At 49.2% G+C, this 20,373-nt stretch overlaps 1 protein-coding gene across 1 annotated transcript in view; it reads left to right on the top strand.

Annotated features, from left to right (window-relative positions):
• Positions 1–20,373, top strand: part of LOC111872603 (DNA N6-methyl adenine demethylase) — a 130,121-nt gene that overhangs the window by 53,890 nt on the left and 55,858 nt on the right. Inside the window, exon 3 of the mRNA XM_033754761.1 lies at positions 12,133–12,204. Coding sequence (XP_033610652.1) covers positions 12,133–12,204 — 72 coding nt within the window. The remainder of the gene's footprint in view (positions 1–12,132; positions 12,205–20,373) is intronic.

Below are 20,373 nucleotides of genomic sequence, written 5' to 3'. Positions count from 1 at the left end.
AATTCACATATAAAGTCTGCATTCTTCCCACACAGTGTATTTGTGTGTTCCATATGGTTCTCACAATAAACAGCTACTGTTTCCGCAAACAGCATTAACCGGTTGGGCTCTGTAGTGGAGACGTAATGTGTTTCCTGTGAGGTACGGACTGAATTCTTATATATAAAAAGTCTCTGCATTCTGTCCCACACAGTGTATTTGTGTGTTCCATATGGTTCTCACAATAAACAGCTACTGTTTCCCTAAACAGCATTAACCGGTTGGGCTCTGTAGCGGAGACGTAATGTGTTTCCTGTGATTTACGGACCGAATTCTTTATGATATTTATACGAACTTCAATTGTAAGAAAGTTGCAGATGAGTCAAGAAGGCTCCCAGAGCCATCAGACAATAAAATATGATCATGAGTCCTCTGGAACTGGGAACCAAGAATCTGTGCTGATGAGGGCCAGCAGAAATTTGGTAGTCAATCAGGAAGTTGCAGATCTAACACAAATGATATCCATCAGTAGACTCTTCCAAATATTGCGATAGCAAACACAAGAGAGAAGATCTTTGGGCAGACCTTACAAATGCTGACATTACATCACGACAGACACGAGGCCTAAGACGTGGAAAGCCGATGTCAATGCCGATGATTGCTATCCGTGTTCAATACGAAACCATTTCTTCAGTATCAATATACCTATGTTTTAAACTTACATGAAAATATTGAAATGTTCCGATTCGATACGTTAAACCACCATCCTTCTTTTTTCTTCTCCTCCAATCAGATTTTCCTTCAGTATAACGTAGGTCCTGCCCCTTGTCCAAAATGTACGCTGTGGACTTTCTACGGACGGTGAACAGTGTTGCGCTGCATTCCAATAAACGCTGAGTGTATGAAGGAAATGTCACAAACTCTGCAGCTTCATTAATCACCTAATCATAAAAAAAAACATTTGGGGGTGTGGAGGTACAACTCCACACATTCTTAACCTCGGCAGTGTATGCAGGCGAGCTTGGCTGCTCTCCCTTGAGGAAGGAGCCCCCGTTAGCTAGTGGAGAGGTGGCTGGGTGGGCCCCAGAGCTTTATTGAATGAGTTGTCCCTGTAAGAGGCTGTGGAGGTCCAAAGGGCTGTGAGACGTCGAGGTTCCCACATTTTCTAGACAATCGCCTCAGCCTCACGCGCCGGTCGTCCTAGTATTCATTTCTGTTAGAGGCTGAATCGACCCCAGGGCCATAGTGCGGCTGGAAGGATTAGGTAAAATGTAAAGTTGTCCCTGTGCTTAACTCATTAAGCAGTACGCCATGAAGACGTATGGGGGAGTGGATATATAGATCCACATTTTCTTGAACTCGGCACTAATTGGACATGAGTGGAGCTTGACCCCCCGGTCACTTTACCTCCTGGGAAAGAGCCCCCGGTACCCATTGTATAAGAGGTTGTGTGGACCCCAGAGCCGGTCTGGACGACATGAAAGAGTGAAAATTCTTGACCCTACCGGGACTCGAACTCCGACCTCTCAATCTTCCGTCCCGTAGCCAGTCACTATACCAACTTCGCTACCCCGGCTCATTGAAAGGATTAGGACAACTGAAAAGTCCAATGACATTTTCCGTATTCGAAGCCGCGATCTTCCAGCTTGTAGCATAGTGCCTTGACGAAAGGTAATGGAATTCGTTTTTATGTTGTGTACGTTTTCTTGAGTCCCCGTCCTTGGTCTGCTGCTTCTGGCAAGAAATGCACTGCGCGCTGGGGTTACGGACTGGCCTCAGCATCACATCCGCCCGTTCTGTGAAACGGGAAGGAACCGGGCCGTTGTTATGTCTGGTGACACTGACACATGGGTTCGTGGCTGCTCTTCGTCCTGACCATTTCCACACAGATGCACGCCCTCCCGTGTGCTTACATATACAAACAGGCCCAAGTGACGCCCGTCACGTGATGTGCACCGGGCTGACACGTAAGAAACGGATACAGGATTACGGTCGGATAGACTCCATCAGTACTCAGACTGTACGGCGGCGAATGAATTAGAGGCGATGCGGTCGAGATAACGTTTAAAGCACGACCTGGCATTTGCTTAGAGAGACTGAGGATAATCACGAAAATCCTCAGTAAGAATAGTCGGTGCCCGGACGGAGAATTCAACCGACGCCTCGTGAATACCAGGTATCTAAGCAATGCTGGGAAGATAATATTAAAATTGTCGTGACGGACCTGGTGTCTGTGGATCTGCGCATGGTTCCTTGCCTTGGGGAGGGGCCAGTGTCGGCTGTCGGTTTCACGAATCGCAAGGGGCTCTGTTGCCTGGGGTTCCTTAGGACCAGCTTAAGCCGTCATAATTTCTCATAATCCGACTGGTTCCTTTTGTCTCGTGGAGAAGTGCGAGAGGTGCAATGTACGGCAGTGCGTGGAAGTTGGACGCACTGATTCAGGAACTTGAATCTCCCCGTACTGTCCGGAATGTTTTCGCGTATTGTGAAGTCAACAATGGCAACTATACGTACCACATACTTTGCCATCTATGACTGTATTTGGCTCACATAGTGTGTTTGTGTTCTGTATGGTTCTCACAATAAACAGCGACTGTTTCCCCAAACAGCATTAACCGGCTGGTCTTTGTAACGGAGACGTAATGTGTTTCCTGTGAGGTACGAGCTGAATTCATATATAAAGTCTCAGCATTCTGCCCACACAGCGTATTTGTGTGTTCCGTATGGTTCTCACAATAAACCGCGACTGTTTCCCCAAACAGCATTAACCGGTTGGGCTCTGTAGCGGAGATGTAATGTGTTTCCTGTGAGGTACGAACTGAATTCATATATAAAGTCTGCATTCTGTCCACACAGTGCATTTGTGTGTTCCGTACGGTTCTCACAATAAACAGCGACTGTTTCCCCAAACAGCATTAACCGGTTGGGCTCTGTAGCGGAGACGTAATGTGTTTCCTGTGAGGTACGAACTGAATTCATATATAAAGTATGCATTTTGCCCACACAGCGTATTTGTGTGTTCCGTACGGTTCTCACAATAAACAGCGACTGTTTCCCCAAACAGCATTAACCGGTTGGGCTCTGTAGCGGAGACGTAATGTGTTTCCTGTGAGGTTATACTTATATGATCGAGTGTCAGTTTACAGTGCAGTGCAATTGTGGCGTGGACTTGACAGACAAGGAGAACCATTTTCTTTTTCCAAACTGAGGAGGATGTTTGAGTTCGATTTGCTCTTTGTGTGAAGTAGGAATCCTGCTGGGGGCACATGTAGCATACCCTGTGCTGTCGTATGCTTAACGGCGGACCTCTCTGTTATGCGTTCCTTTCAATGTAGAAATAGCTACTAAAGACAGAAGAAAATGATGAAATCCTACTGTAATTTAAGAACTGACGCGGAAGTGAATCACACATCAAACTTGAGATTCGCGGACTAAATAAATTTACCTTTCCACTGTCTGACATTTTCTCGTTTTATACTGTATGCCAACACACGACACGTTCGTTTGTTAGTTACTTCAGCTGCAAGGCCGAGACAGCGTCACAGTAGAGGCAGATTGTTGTCAAAGTGATTCGAATTGGTTTGGCAAGCAGATGTTTGCGAGACAGAGAGTAGTGTAAGGGATGCAGCCGGATGGCGGGTGACGAATGCAGAGTCCAGGTGCAACCAATATGCTCCCTCAGGGCTGCCCAAAGTTCCATGTGAACTTTACCGTTGGTCTCCCGCGTGAGACTGGCGTTACGATCTTCTGGGATGTGACGCCGTGTAGCTTGGCTGATGTGTACTAATGCATCGGAGGGGCCTTTTACCTCTTTTACCCTGAAGATAGAGGCAGGAAGTCGATGTGTACATACCAAAGTACTTGGCGTCACATTTTAATAGTGATCGCTTGAGAACTTCTGATATGTGAGTTAGGTTCGTGACACGCACCAAACCGAGATACACTTCCCGAAATGTTTACGTTGCTGCTGCCTAGGGCCCACCGAATGTACATCGTCCCTCCGATATAGAGGCAAGAGACGCGCCGATCTCCATGTTGTCCCTGTTGTAACTGGAATTTGGTTCTGCCAACCTCCCGGCACATGGCTCCGTTCTCAGGTTCGTCACGCGTACACACGGAATTCAGTAGGCGCTCCGCGGGAAGCAGCGGCCTTAAGAAGTCGCGAAAGGAATACAGCACTGGCAAGATAATATTAATAGGGGTGTTATAGAAGTATTGCGCATGGATGTGGCGCAGAATGCAGTACAGTGGCAGGCTTTTGTGAACGTGGTAATGAAATCTCGGGTTTCGGCTTGTCAGGAAATCTCCGCACATTGTGACACGTGGTCCGTATCGTGAGCCAGTTGAATCAAGTCCACACCCTTGTACCCTACTCGTTTAAGATTCATTTTAATATTATTCTCCATCTGTTTCTTCAGGTTTTGGGGTTAAAATTTGTGTATGCATTTCTCATCTCCAGTGCGTGCTATACTCTCCGCCCATCTGGTCCTCTGAAATTTTATCACCCTACAATGTCTATAGAAGGTGACACATAATGAAGCTTCTCATTATGTAATTTTCTCCCCCCCCTCCTGGCACTTCCTCTCTCCCAGGCCCAGCATTTGCTTGAGTGGATCAAGGAGTTTTGAATAGATTTAACGAAACGCGAGCTTCTGTGTAGCTCTAATAACACGAGTAAAGGTTGTCTGTGTGTTTATTGGAGGTTGCGGCATTCTGGGCTCTTGGAGAAAACCCGACGTTTCGGAGGAATATATCTCCATCTTCAGGGTGGGAGAGTAAGCCAAGTAAGAAATTATCAATGAGCAGGCGACAGGTTGAGATTCGACGCTGAAGATGGAAGCTATACCTTGCTCCGAAACTTCGGCTTTTCTCCAAAATAGATGACGTTTCAATCTAGAAGACAATCTTCAGAGTGATCTCCGCGAATACCCGAAATCCAGAAAATTGTTTATTTAATGACGCTGATGGTAGTTTAGGCTATATAGCGTCGAATGGTAGAATGATTACTGAACTGGGAAAGATGTGGCAGGTAAAGATATCCTGCAGAGACGGAGGAGGGAAGGTCTGGATTTGAGCCTTCCGCACCGTGCTGCTGCAACGTGCACGTCACATGTGTTGTGCATGCAGTATAAGCCTTGCCATGCAGGGAGTTGTTGGATTGATTTCCATGTATCTGAAACATTGTGAACTACATTCTCTCTATCAGACTGCACGGCGTCACATCCCAGAATACCGTAATGTTCCTGTGGCAGATATGTGAACCATTGCAGTCCGTCAGTTCCGAGGGTAAGAATTCATGGCGTCTTACATCCACGCCCTCAGATGTGAAGTTAACCGTGCCGCTATGCGCAAAACTTTGTTCGTCTTCCTCCGGGGATTTCATCAAGCGGACGGACAGAAACACTGAAACTGCTCCACTCCGGTAAATGAACGCCCCCCCCCCTCATGCTCCAATGGATCGAGTATCGCTTGCCACTTGCACTTGCCAGGGGTCCAGTTAGAATCTCGGGACAGGCACCAGGATAGAGCCGTTAGTTCTGCCACGACGTCACATGGCCTGAGCGACCAGCAGCGTCGTTACATAAACGGCGCCGAACCCTCATAGCGGTCGCTTTGAACCCGTGGAAGCAAGTCTCCCTCTTCCCTGTGCTTACTGGTCGTGGCCACAGGAACGGGAGACAGAAGCATACTGCCCTAACTAACTGAAGGGAGCTGAGCCCTTCTCGAGAAGCCGCCAGTCGCTCAGCTACTCAAGAACTTCCCAGCAGTTTATGGAACCCGAAGGTTCATTACCCTATCCACAAGAGCCCTCCAACGGGCCCTATCCTGAACGAGATTAATCCAATCCATACCACTTCATCCTATCTCTCTAAGATCCATTTTAATATTGTCCACCCACCTACCTCTTAGTCTTCCTAGTGGTCTCTTTCCTTCTGGCTTTCCCACCAATATCCTATATGCATTCCTCTTCTCCCCCATTCGTGCTACGTGCCCTGCCCACCTCATCCTCCTTGACTTGATCATTCTAATTATACTTGGAGAAGAAAGAGTACAAGTTATGAAGCTCCTCATTATGCGGTTTTCTCCAGCCTCCTGTCACTTCATCTCTCTTCGGTCCAAATATTCTCCTCAAACACCCTCAGTCTGTGTTCCTCCCTTAATGTCAGAACCAAGTTTCACACCCATACAGAACCACAGGCAAAATTATAGTTTCGTTTATTCTAATTTTTACGTTTTTGGACAGCAGACGAGAAGACAAAAGGTTCTGGAATGAACGGTAGCAAGCATTACCTGAGTTCAATCTCCTCTTAATTTCCCCCTGAATCAGGTTTCGATCTGTTATCGTTGTTCCCAAATATCTGAACTGTGCCACATTTTCAAAACATCTGTTACCCATCCTTATGTCATGATTTTGCCCTGCATTCTGGTGACGAGTTCTCTGTCCTTGAGAAAGGAGTCCTGCCCCAATGTTGGGGATCAGCGGATGCAAATTTCGGCGATTCATTAAATGGAAACCTTTGTTTGCGGATCGTACGGTATCTCGAGTTGGGAGATCCTGTCGGCTGGTCTCATGCGACCAGTTTGTTGTTCACAGGCTGATTGACCTAGTGGTAACGCCTTTGTTGGGAGAGTACCTCGAGTAGGCCACGACCGCTTCCTCCTAACCCCTCTGGAATGTATCATTCGTTGCGCCACCCAACACTACAGAGTGTGGATCCTGACAAACCGTTCCGACTTACTGCCTGCAACCATGCGAGTAGACTGCCTGCAGAGCAGCAGAGCCGGAGAAGTTGCTGCGGCGCCCCTGCACCACGGGACACCATGCAACCTGGTGCAGTTTGCTGGTCATAACAGGAGCAGACGTCTGACTGGACGTTTTACTTTCGTTTGATCCTAATTCTGAAGCATCTTGAAAGGGGCCCATATGAAGGGGGCGCTGGGAATTGAAGCCCGATTATCCAGCTCGTAGCCAGTCACTTGGTTGTGTCAGACTGTATAAGAGGGTCGCAGGAACTGAAACAATTTTGTTTGCTGACAGCCGGAAGTAGCAGCTCTTCCCTCGGGATATGCTGACTTTCCGTGTCAGCGTCGCAGTTCACAGCAGCTGGCTCATACGTGAACAGTGAGACGTGAGGCTCACAGATGGAGGTGAGCTTGTCAGCCTTATGCGCCGGCCGTCCTTTACTCCCAGATATATTCCTGGTACTCATTTCTGTTAAAGGCTGAGTCCATCCCAGGGCCATAGTGCGGCTGGAAGGATTAGGTCAAATGGAAAATGCAATGACGTCGTCTGGAATCGAACCCGCGAATTAAAAGAACTGGGAATGCGGGTTTCAGTCGCATCAGGAAAATCTATCAATGCTGAAATTGCGGTTTTCACAGTGGTCTCATGGGCTGTGCCCAGACGTTTTGGAGGAACATACCGCCTCCATGTTCAGGTTGAAGAGTAAGGCAAGCAAGAAACCCAGTATACCGCAATAACAACAGTCGTGACTACCGTACATATTGGTAAATGAATTTTATGTTAACTCGCGAGCTCTCTGTTAGGCAAGGAACAGCCAGTAAAGTTATATTTTTATGTAGGCCGACTTGTTTATTCGAAATATCTGATTTTAGGTTACGGCGTTGCGGGATGCGTCGCCGTGTAGGTAGCGACGTTTCTGAGGAAAATGGTGCTTCCATCTTCAGGGTATGAAAGCGATTTCTTCTTAAAAAGAGTGTAAATAGGGATGAAGTGCGTGACGTCTGTGCTGTGGAGGACGCTGGTACCGACGCTACACGCTGTATACTTACGGCGCGACGAAGTCAGGACCCTAATGAACCATTTGCTGTGTGCGCTACAGGCATGAATGGATGGACGGACACCACGTGAAGCAGTGGGCTTCTTACCTCACGGCAAGTTGCGTGAACAACAAATCAAACTCGAAGCTGGCAGACACGAGGCCGAACAGCTGTCGGCTCGCGGCAGGGCTGTCCACGCAGCACGCAGTCGGGCCACGCGCTGCTCCTGATGTTCTCACAATAGTGCGCCAGATGAATCCACGCCTCGGCTTCCCACCTGTTCCACTTACAGGTTCCCTTCCACAAGTCTTCCGCTTATAATTCTTTCACGCATGTTTCATCTCTCCCATGCGTGTTATACGCCCTGCCCATCCCATCATAACATTTGATGGAGGATGTCACTTGCTTGTTCGTGCCATTTCTTCCCCGTTAGGCTGCGGACACCCTGTTCTCAAGCGCCCTTTGTCTGTGTTCCTTTCGTGGGGGGAGAGACCAAGTTCCACACCCATACAAAAGTAACACAGGGCAAAACATTGTTACTTCGCCTGCAGTTGCACGCTGACCGCTCCGGATGTTGCTGTGTCTTGAGTTCATATCCTGATAAGGACATCCGACGTGGCCAAGTGTTATCGGTCTGTGCGTCTGTTGCCGGAAACAAGACAGCACCTGGCAGGACTTGCTCCACAGGCGCGAACATTCACGTAACTAACGGTCTGTATCGATAAGCTGATAGTCACCCGCGCTTAATGCCCCGAAATATTCAGTACCGCGGTAACAAAAGCCCACCACCGGGCCGTGACCTGTGCCGGAGGGTTCAACTCCAGGCCCTGCTTTGGGGAAGCCCCCTTTCGTCTCGTAGCTCCGTCACTCAGTGAGGCAAGCGCGTGTTGAACGAGGTCTCCGCTTCTCTTCCCGTGGCAGTAACTGTCTGTTCGTGACACAAAACCTGGCGAATATTTTGGGCACAGTGTATTGTGACGCCGTATAGTCTGGAGAAATTTACTCCTCAGAAGTATGCAGTACGTTTCGTCGAGACGTTGGTACGCATTATCAGAGTGTAAGGCCTCGGAACAAATTGTGTGTAGATGTTTTGAAAATGTGGCACAGTTCAGGTATTTGGGAACAACGATAACAGATCGAAACCTGATTCAGGAGGAAATTAAGAGGAGACTGAACTCATGTAATGCTTGCTACCGTTCAGTCCAGAACCTTTTGTCTTTTCGTCTGTCTAAAACATAAAAATTAGAATATGCAAAACTATAATTTTGTCTGTGGTTCTGTATGAGTGTGAAACTTGGTCTCTGACATTAAGGGAGGAACATAGACTGAGGGTGTTTGAGAACAGGGTGTTGAGGAGAATATTTGGACCGAAGAGAGATGAAGTGACGGGAGATTGGAGAAAACTGCATAATGAGGAGCTTCATAACTTGTACTCTTCTCCAGGTATAATTAGAGTGATCAAGTCAAGGGGGATGAGGTGGGCAGGTCATGTAGCACGAATGGGGGAGACGAGGAATGCGTATAGGATATTTGTGGGAAAGCCAGAAGGAAAGAAACCACAGGGAAGACCAAGGCGTAGGTGGGTGGACAATATTACAATGGATCTTAGATGGATAGGATAGGATGGATTGGGTAGATTTGGCTCAGGATAGGGCCCAGTGGAGGGCTCTTGTGAACACGGTGATGAACCTTCGGGTTCCATAAAATGCTGGGAAATTCTTGAGTAGCTGCAGAATTGGCGGCTCCTCCAGAAGGGCTCAGCTCAATGAGTAAGTAAGTAAGTAAGTACATACAAATTGTGTACCGAAGGAAATATGCTGATTGTTGATAACGCAAATTAAAATAATTTCAAATCGTTTTCTTACATGCTGAACATACAAAGGTTTCTGCTTAATTGGCACTGGCTATTTTACTTTACCCCACCCTCCCCCTCCGCAATGTCGCGGCCGCCCCGGTCTCCTGTCTTCACTTACGGGTCGCAGTTATGCACCACCTTCTGCAGGACAGAGGTTGCGTCATTGCCAGTTAATGGCGTGGACTGTGACGTCATCATTAGAAAGTTACTGATTTCAGTTTCAGCGTTCGTCGGCCGGGGGGAAATTCGGATGTACGTGTATACTGGTTCGAAGAGTAGATCGTTTCAGATGAATACATTACTTCCATCTTCAGGGTAAAGGTGATTTAAGCTGCTGATGGAGCCAAAAATACTCCTATGAAATTTTGGTGCACGCCTACCAGACTACACGGTGTCATAACGTCGAAGACAACAATATATTAACTTTTACCTATCGTCTCTTATGTACCGCAGTGTAGTACATCGAAAGTTAGCCGACGTTTCGGTGGAACATATCGCTTCCCTTTTCAGTGACGAAGGGTAAGCCAAGCAAGAAACCAGCACAGCTTTCACCCTGCTTCATGCTCGGTTCTTGTTTGGCTTATTATTCGGCCCTGAAGATGGAGGCGATATGTTCCTCCGAAACGTCCGTTGATTTTCAACGTGCTACAAGGCGTTATATTCCAGAAAACGGAACCCGTCCTAGAAACCGCTGTGAGAACCTCAACTTTACGTTAATTTCCAGATGTTAATGTTGTTCCTTCTTTGAAATTCCAGCTGCTATGCCTTGTGTGATATTGACAAGAGAAGCGACTATATCCCGGGCGAAGAACGGGTGCTCGTCGAATTCTGATATGGAGAAACAGGAGTTGAGATGCTCCAGGCTCTTGTCATGTTTGCCTTGTACTGTTCGCCTCTGCCGCGCGAAATGTCCCTGTTCGCCATTCGGACTGCCCTGTCCGGCACGGGTCCGTCCCGCGTGACTAAGGAAAACAGCGACATGACGAAACTGTTTGTGATACCCGTAGCGAAAACAAGCCAATATAATCGAATTGTAAAAATGGCTGGTATGTTCGCAGCCTCCGTTTTCCCAGTAAAATGATATGACCCCAGGTTTTTGGTCGTAAAAATAGTTATTGCTACCCTCGCGTACCGATAATTTAATTTTAAAGCCAACGCTGTACGGGCACACGGTTCAAGTTGGAAGGCCGGAGGGGAGAGTAGAAAAAATCGATTTCCTTTTATGATTCAGAGTACGCCATTTCTCTGCTCATGCGCATTTGAAACTAGCTACAGAGTTCTACGCATGGACGTTAGGTGGCAGGACAGAGTAGAAACGCAACATCTGGATGCACGGAAAGTGGCGGTTCCGGTGGCGACTTTTGGAGTTAAGGTGAGGGCTCAGTACGAAACACTTCTTTTTAAAAAGTTGCATGTATAGAGCGAGGAATACATGTAGCGAAGATGCCGTCCGTTGTTAGCGTTCTTCACAAATTGAGACATTTGACACCCCAGAGCCCCTTTCAGTGCTGTAGCACAATGCATTTCCTTAACAACGCTGTCAGTAGCCCAGACTGTATACAGCGCCAAGTGGTAAGATGATTAGTGAATGAGTTGCAAAGAATGTCGGAAGAGGCGGCCGTGGCCTATTTGGAAGTATTAGGTAGGCATTTAGCCGGAACGAGCTAGAAAATCCACAAAACGCCTCAGTTAGGACAGCCAGTCTACGGGTCGGGCTATGAAGCCGGGTCCTGCGGCTTGCAATGCAGGAGCGTAACTGACTGGACTACCCCTTTCGGTTGGCTCNTGGCCCAGTGGCTGACCCCTCTAATCCCCCGGGGGGGGGGTGACGTGGCACCAGTGGAGACACGAGTTCTCAGTAAAGAACGTTTAGCTTGTGTCCTGATGTTTGCCACCTTGAAGAAAGAATTGTCGAAGAAGTTTGGCTTCAGCGGCGCCTAAACGTCGGGTTCCCTTATCAGGAAAGTGGTCACTTATGATCTACCTGTGTTTCGTACCTCAGTCGGTATGGCATCTAGCTAGATTATGGACTGGACGGCCGAAGTTATTGCCCTAGTCCGTAGTATCCGTGACCGTCTCTGGGGCAGACACAGTGATCTATCCAACAGTCCCCGAAGGTAAAGCAGCCGGGGCGTGAAGCTGACCATCCACATCCAATACCGATATTAATAATGTGCTAAGTTATACCTCCAGTCCCCCATACTCCTTCATGCTGTGGTACTTAATTAAACACAGGGACAACTTTACATGCTGCCTTTTCATAGTCCTGATAACCTGTATTCGATTCCCGCTAGAGGTGCTGTGATTTCTGCTATTCAACCCCCGTGCAACTGGCTTGTGGCAGTGGTTGCAGCTGCAATGCGCAGGGGATGACACACTGTTGTAACGTATGCAGAACCTGTACCGGGGACCAGGTCTAGAAACACAGACTGTACCACTCGGTGTCCATTTACTTGTTTAGCTTAATGATTGTTTTTATTTGTAGCAAGTTTTGTTTATTTTGGGCCCTTTTTCAGCACCTTTATACGTCGGAGGGTAGCTACGTCAGAGGAGAGGGTAGACGCGGCCGCGGCAAGGGGCGAGGCACGGTATGTGACAAGTAGAATTGCTGCAGTAGATAGTAGTTAGTTCGGGAGCGGGGAGTAGACTTGTGTGTAGGCATGTTGGAGTTGTTTGTAGAGAGTCCACACACACACACACACACGCCGTCCTGCATTGAATTGCGCCTTGTGAGGGTCCCTCGTTCGCGCCTCGAGTAGGCAATCTCACGGAAGGAAAGCCCAGTGTACCGCACGAGATGTCAGGTATGGCGATTTTCTACTGAAAATGGAATCTAGTGGTGACGTAACGAACCCGCAACGTGAGAACGCGGTGGGAACCAATCTCCATGTCGGAGGTCACGTGAACACGCAGCACGGCTCTTCCCCTAAAGTTGCCCCCACAGTAATCGGTTCCTGTAGCAGATTCCTTCCGGGCTATCAGCTGCCCAATTCATGCAACCCAAACGTTTAGTACCTTTTCCAGACGAGTCTACCACTGGGCTCTATATTCATCTGTTCCGTATGATAAGAAAGGGAAAGGTAAAATTGTCCCAGTTAATTAAGCGCTATACCCTGAAGGCATGGGTTCACCTTTCTTCGCTTTTGAATTAGCTGGAGGTGAGTGGTCAACTTCACGCCCCGGCTGCCTTACCCCCCGGGAAATCGCCCGCGGTACCAGTTGGATAGGAGGACGGGTAAACCCCAGAGTCGGCCTGGACGCTTTGGAGAAGAGAAAAATTTTGCCCCTAATGGAAATCGAACCCGGGACGTCCAGGCCGTCGATATATAGACTGAACTATCCCAGCTCCTAATGTGTTCCGTATGGTTCCCACAATAAACAGCATTAACCGGTTGGGCTTTCTAGCGGAGACGTGTTTCCTGCCAGGTACGGACTGAATTCTTATATATAGTCTCTGCATTCTGCCCACACAGTGTATTTATGTGTTCCATATGGTTCTCAAAATAAACAGCGACTGTATCCCCAAACAGCATTAACCGGTTGGGCTCTGTAGCGGAGACGTAATGTGTTTCCTGTGAGGTACGGACTGAACACACTAAAACTCTGCATTATGCAGTCTCTGTTGCTTGTGCGGTTCGAACTGAAATTCTAAATATTATTTGGGTTTGCGATCGTTCCGGGGCTCCTAGATGTGAGTCCAGCTTGACACCACGTGACGTCGCCTCGAAATGTCCCCCCCCCCACACTCTCTCTGTACTCGAACCTAATGATACTAATTACATTGTGGGTTTAGCCCCCTGACCCGCCCGTGTGTGATGTTGCTTTATCTTCCGAGATATTAATATCTTGAGCAAAGAGAGGATTAGATAGTTCCGAGACATAGCTGCGGTCGCTGTCGCGGTAAGCTCCACACTTGTGTTCCATAGACACTGGGTTCGAGTCTCGGCCTGGACCCTCACCGACTGTCCTGACTGAGGCTTTTCGTGGGTTTCCTCAGTCCGTCGAGTCAAATGGTGGTGTAGTACCTCGACTGTGGCAGGACCTCTTCCTTCCACATCCTTCGCAATGCATTGTTCACTATACACAGTACGCCGTACCCTCCGCTAAGCTCGGTATCGCCCTGTCGTGGTTCTGAGCTGAAAATACTGCAGCGCCCGAAAGTTGTGTATGTTGGTGGACATTCGCAGTTTCGGACCGGCCCGAAAGCAGAGGTGTGGAAACGCGCCCCTAATTCTCTCTGTCTCTGTCTGTCTGTCGGAATTACTGACGAATTCACGATTTTCTCTAAAGGTTGTCGGAGAAACACATTTTTTGGTAGACATCTGGCAGCAAAAGCAGAGCCTTTACGTGAAGACTCACGCGCGTGTCTGTGCCCACCTCGGCTCCAGTTCTCTGATGGAAACAGGAGCAGGACACGTTTTGCGTCCGTTACAATTTCTCCGTACGTCTTTCGGTTTTCGAGACAATTAAATAAGATATTTTAATTTGTGTCACTTGTTTTGAGAACCAGTCAAGTGGGTGCACTCACACTTGCCCCTGGGGCCTTGCCCACCGACTGCGCCTCTTCATGCTGCATACAGGACGGCGGGGGAAGCTGGGAACCATCCGCATATGTTTCCTAACTTGTTCGGTTTGACGTGATTATGAAGAGCTCAGCCTATTTTCTTCTTCATTCTGATTTAGTGTTTGACTTATTCGACCCTGCAAATGGAAGCGGCATGTTTCTCCAAAACATCGGAAAATTCTTATCAGGCTACAGAGAAGAGCTCTCGCTTGCTAACTCCGTAATATAAACATTTTGTTTGGGAAAGCTTAAAACAACAGCGACGCAAGACGGCGAATTATGTTGAAGTGTCCACAGTCGTGGTGACCTCTAGGATCTGCTCGAAGGGCCTGCCGGAAGCCAGGAGTTTAAGCCGTTTGAGACACTGGCCACAGTTGGTGCATTTCCTTCCTTATGTTTTCAATGTGATATTTTCAAAAGTCCGAAAGGGGGTAAGCCAAGCCGCTGAGGGCGAAGGAACCCAGAATTTGCCTGCTCTGTGGTCTACTCGGTAGATGGAGGCAACACTTTCCTCCGAAAGCTCTCTAAACTTCTACCGGACTGCACGGCATTACATCCCATCAGAATCGCCGCTCTGTGAAAGCTATCCCTCTAACGGGCCGTGGAGGCCCATAGGGCTGTGAGATGTTGAGGTTCCCACATTTTCTAGAGAGTCGTCTCACAGATGGCGGTAAGGTTGTCGGCTTTACGCGCCGCCTCCCTTTGCCCCCAGGAAAATTAATTAATTAATTAATTCAACTCATTTCTGTTAGAGGCCGAGTCGACTCCAGGGCCATAGTGCGGCTGGAAGGGTTAGGTCAATTGAAAAATCCTATGACCTCATCGGGAATCGAACCCGCGACCTTCCGGCTTGTAGCATAGTGCCTCAATCTACTACGCTACCCGCTCTGAAGAACTGAAATGCAGCGATTAGAAACGATCACTGACAGCGGAAGAACAGAGCGCTTCGCGGAAGACGCTTCCTCAGAGGCAGTCAGTTCGAGCCCCGTGCAGTTCTGGAGGAGGCAGTCCACTCCGTAAGAGCAGCTCAGTGCGCGAAGTATTGATCACTTGAGACTGGCTGCGGGCAGGCGCGTTATTATTGGTCCCTACTCATTACTAAGCTGTACTCAGTATGCTGCTGGAAAAACTAGTCGCACAGTGTGCATGTGACCTCTGTAAGACGTTGAGGACCCCTCGTCACACTGACAGTCGCTCAGCTGCTCGAGAAATCTCCCCACCCCAAGCGTTCGCGGGTTGCCATTTCACGGAACAAGCGTCAGTTCTGGTCCTCAGAACATCGCCGCAAATGAGGCCTCGCCTCGCGTCGTGACGTCACCCGTTCTCCCGTGAGGAAGCAAGCGAGGCACTTCCTTAACGAGAAGGATGTTGAGTTTGAGAGGCGCCGTGTAGTCTGGTGCATCCATCTTGAGGGTAGGAGAATAAGCTGCAAGCAGAGATGTGTTCGTGCTGAGAGGTCAGCCCACCCAGCCGGGATTTGTTTGGCTCATAGCGGTTTGTGGGGAAACAGGGGAAAAGGGGTAGCTCAGTCGGTACAGCGACTGGCTACGGGCTGGACGGCCCCGGTTCGATTCTCGGCACGTGTAAGAGCTTTCTCTGCTCCGTAACGACGAGACTGGCTCTGGGGTCCACCCGGTCGGGACGTGAAGCTGCTCTCCTCCGTCTGGTACCGAGGCTGTACTTCCGCTGCGCCACACGCGCGATGCCTAATTAAGCACAAGCCTACACGGCCGATCAGTTGCGGCGACTTTGAAGTAAAGTAGAGCTCCGATCCCTGTCCCCCCCTGTGTGTGTGTGTGTGTGTGTGTGACGTAGCAAGAAGAATGTAGCACTGTTGTCCGACTTTCACTTCAGACTCTGAACGTCGAAGTATTTAGTCGGAAGCTTGCAGCGGGACAGTGGTAGCATACAGACGCGACTGTCGGCCAACACTGTTTCGATGTGCCGCCCTGCCGCCGGATGTGGTCTCGAGAGAACACGTTGTCTCACTTCCGGTTGCTTGTGTGTACAGCACAGCAGTCAGCCTCCCCATCAGGCGCTAATGAACCGATACAAGCGGGACCTCTGCAACGTCCAGCGGTAGGATGACTGAACATGATGAATTGGAGAGGATGTGGAAGGAGCCGGTCTTGGCCTAAGCGAGGAACTATCCCTACATTTGTCTAGAGGGACTGAGGAAACCCACGAAGAGCCTGTAAATAGCCGGTGCCCTGGCCCAGATCTGAAGCGAGCACCTCCAAAACACAAGTCCGGAGCGTTACTGCTGCATCCATCTTCAGGGACCTCATGAGTAGGGTGTGAACATACACGTTTCGGTCCGGCACACCCGCGGGGCAAGCGTGAGGACTGGTGCTCCAACCCCCTCCCTTGTGGATCTGTTGGACCAAAACGTGTATATACACGAATACTTGCCGTACTCATCACTACCCTGAAGATGGAGGCAGCATCTACCTCCGAAACTTCGACAACATTACTCCCATCTACACAGATTCCTATTGTCCAGTGCATCCCCCCCTTATGCTCATATGTATTTGCTGCTGGTCGTTGGGATTGGCAGATCACATAGCATGGCGCGTGCCACACACGAGAAATTATGCAAAGATTTGGTCAGAAACTTCAAGGTAAGAAACCAACTGGAAAACCTAGGCGTAGATGAGGCCATAATATTAAAATAGATCTGATAGAAATAGGGTGTGAGGGCGTGAAAAGGATTAATCTGGCTCAGCTATTGTGGACAAGGTCAAGAGTCGTGTACCGAACAAGCTGGTCTAGAGGTAAAGCTCTAGTTTTTGTATCCGGTAGGTGCTTGGTTCGAATCTGGGATGGACCTGGGGTTTTCAGTTAGGCAAATGATCACGGCCGTTTCCTTCCACATCCCCTCCTCTTCATCACGCGTATATTCTGCGTCACTGCAAGTGTCGCTAAGTAACCGACAGAGGTAGTCCCTCCAGTCCGGCACAAGTTAGTCGACGTTTCGGAGAATTGTACTGCCTCTTCAGAAACGTCGGTCTACTGCACGGTGTCTCATCCCACTCACATCGTTAATGAAGCTTCGATGAGCGACTGTCAACTTCTCAATGAGGACGGACTGTTTGTTAGTTTTTGGTGAGTGCCTTCAGACTTCGGTGAGGGTGGCAACTGCAAGCTTTGTCGAAACGTTGGAAAACCCTGCCCAGCCTCAAAACTCGGACTTATTTTAGAGCTGTCCCTGTAGCCTGCAGATGGCAGCGCCGTATTTTTCTCTGCATGTGTGTCCAAAGTGCGCTTCGTCACGCGGAGCCCCGCTGCTCTGCTCGCCTAGTCTCGCCTGGCACCACATTTCTGATGCATACCCAGCCGGTTTCCGAACGCGCCTCCCCCAAGCCCTGCGGGTCGAAACTCATTTATTGCCCCACCCCTCTTTTTCTTTTCTGCCCCCTCCCCGGCCCCTTCTCAACCCCTCTCTCCTTCCGCCCTGGAGCTGTTGTTATAGGCGCAGTGCTACCAACATCTCTGCCTTCTTTTTATTCCATTTATTTATTTTCGACCTGTATCAATATACGGAGCCCAGAATTTAATCATTTCTAAAACGAGGTATTCGTTTTCCCACAGAGCGGGCATTCGCAACAGTGGGGAACCTGGAAACTGAAATAATAGTTGTAGGCATGCATTGATCAGGGGCTGTTGTCCTGCCGTGCCCTGCTCACCCTCTGGTGTCGGAGTGCCCTGTCTGGGTCGCGCCTCCCCCGTGTTAGTTTCTAATTGGCAGTTTCGCTTCCACCATCTTCACAACTTGTCTCATTTTTACCCTGAATATGGATGCAGTATGTTCCCTCGAAACGTTGGTGCACACCTACAGCATTACACAACGTCAGATCCAGAGCCTAGATTTCAGTCCTGAAGGTGTATCGAAACGTCGATATGTATCCACCAGATTATAAGATTTCATAACCCAGAGATCAGACTTCAAGCATGAGGATTGACGCAGAACGTACACCCGAACAGGCAGCCATCAAGACGGAGTCACGGTACGAACATACCAGAAGACATTACATAAGCGGGCAAAGCAAACCGAACTGCTTAACGCGGTCTGAAGGAGCTACAAAGCAAGGCAAGGCGGTGCTGCGCGCCGTGGAGGTTGCAACTACAACTAAACGCACGAGACCAGAAACAAACGCAGAAGGAGACGTACAAGAAGAAGCTAAACGGCCAGAACAAGGAGTGGAGGTAACAAGAAAAGAACTAGGGCTTGAGTGGACGGACAGCGAGAAGAGGACTACAAAAGAAAAACGTCAATGCTCAGCGAGCACTGGACAGACCGGACACAGACACCAGAGATATGCTCTGGGGGCCTGGAGGGCGTGGAGGCGGGTCGCCCGTCTTGTGGAAACTGGTCTCTGTGTGACTGACTGAATGTACTTCAGACGCAAGGTAATCTCAGTAGTTGGTGAGGCATCTGAACATAACCAACCGAGTAGGGATCTGCTGTTTGTTCTACTACTTGATCATACTGTGGCTTTCTGGGCTATGACGCCGTCTAGTCCTGCGAAACAGACTTACTCCTGCTTCTCGCTAGCTGGCGGGGCGTGAGGCGGAAGCGGTAGGATAACGTAAAGGAAGGGGACCACTAGGAAGACCTAGACATAGATGGGGGTAGCATTGTGGCATATTTGCTCAGAGCAAGAACTGCGGAGGCAGAGAAACAACCATTACTAGGTAAGAGCTGTGTAACACTCAACAATGGAGTAACTGTTGAAGGCAGTGTTTTCTGCCCGGTCAGTGCCGAGGCTATATAAAGAGGACCGGCTCCCATTACGGGACAGCCTTGAGACGGCAGTGAGAAGAGCAGGAGGTTGGTGTGAGATGGCCATCAGCCTGCGAGGACGTGAGCGCGGGAGCAGAGGAACGTCCACTGTTGGAAGCCGCTACCAAGCAGCGCAGTGAAGGCCTTGACTGAGAACACTAGTCTTTATGTTACTGCGATTTGTGAAGTGCAGTCACGAGTTGTCACCTATAGTCACTCCATCACTTGACAACATTAAAATGGACCTTAAAGAAATAGGATAAGGGGGATGTAGACTGGATTCATGGGACTCATGATAGGGAGCGGTGACGGGCGGTGACGACGTTTCGGGTTGTATGAGATACTGGGAACTACTTGAGTAACTGAGCAACTATTAGCTTTTGAAGTGGCAGCGTGTTCCATGGAGCTGGTTGGTCCATGCAGCTATACAGCTGTCAGGTTTCTATTGGAGAGGTTCTGGGTTCAGGTTGTGGTGCAGTCTTGTAAGTTTGTCCGTTTCTTTCTGGCAACAGGTCTTGTAGCGCAAAAGCGATCTATGTCTGCCCGCATTTCCGTTTCTTGGCAACCGTTTAATAGGATTAGATTAGGCAGTGCCATTTCTTCAGAGAAGCTGTGTTGAGCCGTTGGTTGTGAAGGCGCGGTTGGCCCGCCTATGCATACTAAGAGCGTCATTAAATCTGTCCGTGCAGAATGAGACCTGCCGGACGTCAGAGGCTGTAGCCAGCGTGACGCAATCGGTCAGCAGCGCCCAGAAACCGCCCAGACTCATAGTACGCACTCCGTTAGCTGAACATGCTAACATGCTGACTGCAGTTCAACAGCTAGACTGTGCGGCGTCAGACAGATCCGTCCTCTCGTCAGAGAGGGCGCCCCCACAGAAACAGGACCGTAAATGTCAAACAGCAATAAATATGTGGTCATGAGCTCCAGATTGGGCTCGACGTCAAGTCTTACTGACTGACTGACCGTCAGTCGCAGTGTGACCTTGCAAAGGGTGTGTCGTGGTTGGTGCGCCAACAAACGCTCAGGCTACGCAGTGCGTCCGGGCCGGCTCCAAGCAAAAAGCGTCGAGTTTTATAGAATTGGGGGGGGGGAGGTTTTGGGCTGTATTCTAATGCTTTCCAAGATCGTAACTTATAGATCCTTTGAAAATGTGGCAGAGTTCAAATATTTGGGGAGGGCACTGGCAAATCATGACGAAATGACGTGCAGATCAGTTTCGGGCAATGCATGGTGCCCTGCGGCCCAGAACCTCTCGTCTGGGAACGCAAAAGTATACTCTTACCTCTTATTTTGTATAGGTGTGAAACTTGTGTGAGGAGTCCAGATTGTGGCTGTCTGAGAACAGCGGAGCTAGGGGACTGTGGGACTCGGGAGGGATCACGAAGCAGGTGGATGGGGCTTCGTAAT

Source organism: Cryptotermes secundus, unplaced genomic scaffold (assembly GCF_002891405.2).
Source record: "Cryptotermes secundus unplaced genomic scaffold, Csec_1.0 scaffold1928, whole genome shotgun sequence".
Taxonomy (NCBI): domain Eukaryota; kingdom Metazoa; phylum Arthropoda; class Insecta; order Blattodea; family Kalotermitidae; genus Cryptotermes; species Cryptotermes secundus.
The sequence above is the reverse complement of the archived record's forward strand: the minus strand, read 5'-3'. Positions and strand labels throughout refer to the sequence as shown.